At 42.9% G+C, this 6,331-nt stretch overlaps 1 protein-coding gene across 2 annotated transcripts in view; it reads left to right on the top strand.

Moving 5' to 3' along the window:
* Positions 1-6,331, top strand: part of psme4a (proteasome activator subunit 4a) — a 24,617-nt gene that overhangs the window by 15,366 nt on the left and 2,920 nt on the right. For both annotated transcript variants that reach the window (XM_035663091.1, XM_035663090.1), the window contains 20 exons: positions 32-130; positions 318-380; positions 466-561; positions 732-863; positions 982-1,191; positions 1,942-2,078; positions 2,357-2,410; positions 2,498-2,627; positions 2,755-2,836; positions 2,966-3,119; positions 3,241-3,310; positions 3,425-3,550; positions 3,716-3,868; positions 4,005-4,109; positions 4,208-4,299; positions 4,381-4,512; positions 4,623-4,831; positions 4,931-5,016; positions 5,160-5,288; positions 5,927-6,082. In XM_035663091.1, coding sequence (XP_035518984.1) covers positions 32-130; positions 318-380; positions 466-561; positions 732-863; positions 982-1,191; positions 1,942-2,078; positions 2,357-2,410; positions 2,498-2,627; positions 2,755-2,836; positions 2,966-3,119; positions 3,241-3,310; positions 3,425-3,550; positions 3,716-3,868; positions 4,005-4,109; positions 4,208-4,299; positions 4,381-4,512; positions 4,623-4,831; positions 4,931-5,016; positions 5,160-5,288; positions 5,927-6,082 — 2,415 coding nt within the window. The remainder of the gene's footprint in view (positions 1-31; positions 131-317; positions 381-465; positions 562-731; positions 864-981; positions 1,192-1,941; positions 2,079-2,356; positions 2,411-2,497; positions 2,628-2,754; positions 2,837-2,965; positions 3,120-3,240; positions 3,311-3,424; positions 3,551-3,715; positions 3,869-4,004; positions 4,110-4,207; positions 4,300-4,380; positions 4,513-4,622; positions 4,832-4,930; positions 5,017-5,159; positions 5,289-5,926; positions 6,083-6,331) is intronic.

Genomic DNA, 6,331 nt, shown 5'->3' with positions numbered 1-6,331 from the left:
TATTGCAATATTTTTTTCTGATACCTTTCAGATTATCAGCGACCTGTTGCACTTCAAAGGTTCTCACAAACATGAGTTTGACTCCCGCTGGAAGAGCTTCAACCTTGTGAAAAAATCTATGGAAAACAGAGTGAGAAATCTGACATTTTATTGTACTTTTGTCACTTTTGTACTATTCGTATCCCAGGAAAGCATTTAAAACCATGCACTCTCCCTCAAAGCTTACATCTGATGCATTAGTGATAGTGACATTACGTGTTATGTTTAAAACTGACCAACAATTCAATGCGTATAATGCCTCGCCATTGTATTTGCAGCTTCACGGCAGAAAGCAGCACATCAGAGCTCTCTTAATAGACAGAGTCATGCTGCAGCATGAGGTAAGCCGTTAAAAGGGAAATCACCTTTTCGGTTATCATTGCATTGTATTGTATTGATGAAACAGGACCTTTGTTGTTTTATCAGCTGCGAAAGCTCACAGTGGAAGGATGTCAGTACAGGAGCATTCACCAGGAGCTGATGAAAGATCTGTTGAGGCTTTCCACAAGCACCTACAGTCAAGTGAGTTTCACAATCAAGGCATTTATTAGCTCTCTGTTTATTTAGTCTTTTTTCGACCATGTAATTGTGCTACAGATTAGCCACACATCATAAATAAAAGACACGGGACAAGTGTGCTTATCACACTTACACAGTACATAATATAACTCAGGATTCTTTGTTCCATCCAGGTTCGCAGCAGAGCTCAAAATGTGCTGTTCACTGCACTGGGAACCTACAATTTCTGCTGCAGAGATCAGATCCCCCATGTCCTAGAGTTCCTTAACCCGGACAACAGCAGAGTCACACAGCAGCAGTTCAAAGTATGACATTCCTCTCTGGGCACGTCTGTGTTGTGCTCTACAACACAGAAACTCTCAAGAAACTAAGAATTCAAATGTCCTTTTTTCTCATATATAACACATATTTGTACATCTCCAGGGTGCCTTGTACTGTCTTCTGGGTAATCACAGTGGAGTGTGCCTGGCCAATTTGCACGACTGGGAGTGCATTGCTCTGACGTGGCCTGCTGTTGTACGCTCTGGCCTCAGCTCAGCCATGTCTCTGGAGAAGCCCTCCATTGTGCGGCTCTTTGATGACCTTGCAGACAAAATCCATCGGCAGTATGAAACCATCGGCATCGACTTCGCTGTAAGAAAAACACAAAGAACACTTACGTCAATGGATTATAAAAGGGAAGGCGATTGTGATATCCGCCTGTCTATAATAGTAGAAGCTCATTAATTAAAATACCAATATCTTGAAATTGTAGGTAACTTGCTTACATTGAATTGGTGACACTTGAATGAATCAGTCAATTCCAAATTTCACAACCATGTTGACTGGGATGACGCAATGAGTGAGCAATAACTACCACTGTATAGGCTTTCATCTTACCATCATATCCATTCTGCGTTTCACTTACTACCTCATTCTGAATTTTGACTGTCATTGAAGTCGTGTGTTAGTGCCAATCGTGATCCTGCCTGTGAGTAAGTGTCACCTACACCTTATAGAGAGGCTTTGCATCTAAAAATGCCAGTGAAAAAACAAAAGCACCACATTTTGTACAGCTATAACTTAGATTTAGCCCTAAAATACACTTCATACTTTTTATATAATAAAGTCTTCACCACATATATTATAAGTCTGGACAGACATGGATGTAAACGGCAACCTGACTGGTCGGTGCAGGTGTACAACCACAGAGCAGTAATTGTAGTTTCTCTCTAACTCTCTGATCTCAGCCTAGGCCTTCACCCAACTTAGCTTTGCAAGGAAAAGCTAAAAAATCTCCCCCCCTTGTTCATTCTCAGTTTAACAAATCACTCTGTCCTAATGGGGCTTGCTTTAACTTCCATTATTTCTGATGCTATATTTGTATCTTTCCCCACCCTTTAGATCCCTGCAGAGAGCTGTGCTGTGGCCAAACAACTTATGATTACTGGAAATCCTCTACCTAAGGATCCTGTTCCTTCAGAGGAAGAAGCAGCAGAGGGTCTAAAGAGGCAGGAGCTCAAGAACTCTGAGTCTGTTGAGTAAGTTCACACCAGCAACAAAACAAAGAATCATCACTTCAACAAAGACTTTGCAGCTCACTTGAATACAGCTCCTCCTCTTTGAGCAGCTACTTGGATAAAAAATGGCTTAACTTTGAGTTTCCAGTTCACCTCATGGTCTTTTGGCCTTGCCAAAAACAAATATGTAAGCCAGCTGTTAAGATGATGTGTTGACTTTGCATGAAACCTTAATGTAAGCAAGATGGGTTTTGTTACATAACCGATGCAAATACTAATATTGTTCAACATTTGTGTAGGAAATACAAACAGCTCATTGGTGATCTGCTGGACTGCATCAACAACAGGAACATGTAGGTTGATTTAATATTTACCCTATACCATTTATATATTTTTTTACTACTGTATATAATGTAACAACTGCTTGTTTAATGTTCCAGGCCTTGGAAGTTCGAACACATTGCAATCGGCTTCCTGTCATTGCTGCTTAGAGACGACCACCAACTCCCACCACCTGCCATTACGTTCTTTGTCAAAAGCCTCAACCATGATTCCCTCTATGTCCGCAAGGTGTGGCACACACACATTATGAGACATAAATATGAGACGTAAAGCTGTTAAAACTCAAACGGCATATGGACGCATTCTAGTCTTTCCTGTGGAAATTTTGTTTGAAATGTCTCCTTTTCTCCATTAGGTGGCAATATCAGCCGTGGCAGGGATAATGAAACAAATAAAAAGACCACATAAGAAAGTCTCCGTCAACCCCTCTGAGCTTTGTAAGCATCATACAGTGTTGTTTGTCTAGTGTATCTTGTGTATGAACATTACAGTTTTTGTGTCTCATTTTCATTCTACCTGTAATTTCTTTAGTTCATCTAAAATAAATCTTCACTTATGTTTGGTAGGTGGAGGGAAGGAGCTAACTGATATGGTAGCAGGAGACCGTCAAGACAACCAGTGGCTCCAGTATAACAACAGCAGCCTGCCACGCTCACAGAAGGACTGGGATGGCTGTGTGTTTGTGGAGAAGACTCACTGGGGATACTACTCTTGGCCAAGGTTCTAACTTTATAATGCTCTTATTTTATATATATTAGATATATTTACCTGTTCCTCGAGATATCTGTCCAACATCTTACACCTCATTTTTATTTACCATTACCTCATTATTATTCTCCAGAAAACTGTTGATCTATGCACCACTGGAGGAGCAGCCTAAACAGAACCTGACCAGAGAGGAAATGACAGAGGTTTGTACACAATCATACACAAACCCCATAGTAAAAAATATAACACATTCAATAATGTGATGTGATGTTAACTAATGCATCTAGTAAAATAAATGTTCCTGTCATTCCTAACAGCGGGAGCAGATCATCTTTGACCATTTCTCAGACCCAGTGTTCATCAACCAGTTCATTGAGTTTCTCTCCCTTGAGGACCGTAAGGGCAAGGACAAGTTCAGCCCTCGCAGGTTCTGTTTGTTCAAGGTGAGATGCCCTGAGAAGACTGTTTAAATGCAGAAAACCGACTAAAGTCAACCAATTTTGATGTTTTACGACATGGTGCTGTGACCTACCAGCACCTTACTGTTGGCAGTGTATGGGGAGTTTTGTTTACAAAGAAATACGTCTTTTCCCTTCTGCTCTTCCTAGGGATTGTTCCGCAATTTCAGCGATGCCTTCCTTCCTCTGCTGCGACCGCACATGGAGCGCCTGGTGGCCGATTCCCACGAGAGCAAGCAGCGATGTGTCGCAGAGATCATCTCTGGACTGATCAGAGGCTGCAAGCACTGGAGCTTCTCAAAGGTACGGGTTTGAAACTCTCTCATAGTAATGTGGTTAGATTATATAAATGCTACTTATAATCTCATCATTTTCTAGCCTCTGAAGGTGCTTTCCAGACCTTTATAACGTGAACAAACTACTGTGTACACTTTTACAGGTTGAGAGCCTTTGGGAGCTGTTGTGTCCAATGCTCCGTATTGCCCTGTCCAACATCACAATAGAAACGTATGCAGACTGGGGCACCTGCATTGCCACAGCTTGTGTAAGCTTTTGCTCATTTATATCCATCATGTCTTTATCCTACCACCTGTTAAACTTGTGTCACTCATCAGTCGTTCCGTTTGACTCTGTCTTGTACAGGAAAGTAGAGACCCACGTAAGCTACACTGGCTGTTTGAGATGCTAATGGAGTCTCCAGTCAACGGAGAGGGAGGCTCCTTTGTCGATGCCTGGTGAGTAGAAAGGTTGCTGCCTGAAGAGGATGTTGATCTTACTGACAAACTGTGATCATTGTGCATCTTTTTCCTTTGCAGTCGACTCTATGTGCTGCAGGGAGGCCTTGCTCAGCAGGAGTGGCGTGTTCCAGAGCTTCTCCACCGATTGCTTCAATACCTGGAGCCCAAACTCACACAGGTCTACAAGAATGTACGGGAACGAATTGGCAGGTGAGGTCCTTTTTACAGCCCTAATGAACATGACTGTACTATATGTCATTATTAACTTCTTAAAACTGAACTTTTTGGGTCTCATCCTCTCTGATTTGGTATCCTTCCAGTGTGCTCACGTACATCTTCATGATTGATGTCAACCTGCCATACACTCAGCCGACCACCTCCCCGCGCATCACAGACTTCACAGAGCGAATTCTATTGCAGCTAAAGCCCCTAACCGAGGGTGATGAGGAGATCCAGAACCATGTGATTGAGGAGAACGAGGTGGGAGAGCAAGATGAGAGGACGCAGGCCATCAAGCTTCTCAAAACAGGTGCGCTGAGGGTCTGTCACCGTCAGTCTGACCGTCACCCGCAATTAAGCAAAGGATCATTATTTAAACATTAAAAATCTTCTCTTCAAATGTCTGCAGTGCTGAAGTGGCTGATTGCAAGTGCTGGTCGCTCCTTCTCCACTGCTGTACCAGAACAACTACGGTTGCTTCCGCTGCTCTTTAAGGTGAAACACTGACTCATTCATAGCCTCCATCTGCTAACTTCATCTATAACAACATGGATTTTTTTTCTATTTAAGCAGACACCATAAAAGGACTTAAAAGGACGCCTGCCTTCCTGTTAACCTATCTCTGTCCTCTTTTCCAGATTGCTCCAGTCGAGAATGATGACAGTTATGATGAACTGAAGAGGGACGCAAAGACCTGCCTGTCTCTGATGTCCCAGGGACTGCTCTACACAGAACAAATCCCCTTGGTGCTCAGTGCCCTGCGGGAGGTGAGTTATCTGGCAGCTGTGGATGTTATTCCACTTTTCACCTGCCTCACACATGACTGGGCTTTTTACAGACCATCCCATCTCATAACCCATACGATTATTAAGCAGAAGGATGAAAGGTTCAAAGGGAATGACAAGTGAATGAGATTTTTATTTTTTCATTGTCATATTAATCTGTGTTATAATATACTGTGTAAGTGCTATTGCAATTCCCTGGGGAATAACTGAGAAAGCCTTAAAGTGACAGTGTTCTGGTCAGTTCTCTGCTGATTTTCTTTGCTTATTTTCAGTATTATTATAACAAATTGAGATTCACATGGAAATAAAGACAAATAACCAACCAAACCACCAATAATATGCAAAGTTGGTTAACTAATGATTTGAAACTGTGGATTGGTCTGACACCCATGCAGAGTGACTTCGCCGACTTATTGCGCTCACAGATTCTGATTGAATTGCTGTGTAACCCATCTGATATCATATAAACATTCAAACGGGGTGGCATTCCCGAAAAGGGGAGCTCCAATACAAAAAGCCTAAATGGTGTACTCATCCAGGGCATGGTCTTTTTCCTCTTGTGGAACAAATGCCCAGAGTGTGTTATTGATGTGGGATGGGTTTGTTGTTGTGTGTTGCAGATTGCTGGCAGCAGCTCCTGGCACGCTCGCTACACGGTGCTCACATACCTGCAGATTATGGTTTTTTATAACCTGTTCACCTTCATGAGTGACCAGAAAGCAGTGAACGATGTCCGGGCGCTGGTGATACGACTACTGGAGGATGAGCAACTGGAGGTAAAAACAGAACCGACAACCATTCACTCACAACTGTAACGCTGAAACATACAGTCAGGCTGACATAACCGTCGCTGGAGGATCGCTGGTAGATGAACAGACATCTGGCAGTTTGATTATATAATAACCGCCATGGTATTGGCCAGTACATGCTTGTTTATGCCAGCAGGCACTCTCACTGTCTTTCAGCTTCACTGTAGTGATTCAGCACTCTCCTCCTGGCTCTCCACTCCCCCCCCCCCCCCCCCC

Source organism: Morone saxatilis, unplaced genomic scaffold, assembly GCF_004916995.1.
Source record: "Morone saxatilis isolate NCDOM2014 unplaced genomic scaffold, NCSU_SB_2.0 Contig19, whole genome shotgun sequence".
NCBI classification, from domain to species: Eukaryota; Metazoa; Chordata; class Actinopteri; family Moronidae; genus Morone; species Morone saxatilis.
The sequence above is the reverse complement of the archived record's forward strand: the minus strand, read 5'-3'. Positions and strand labels throughout refer to the sequence as shown.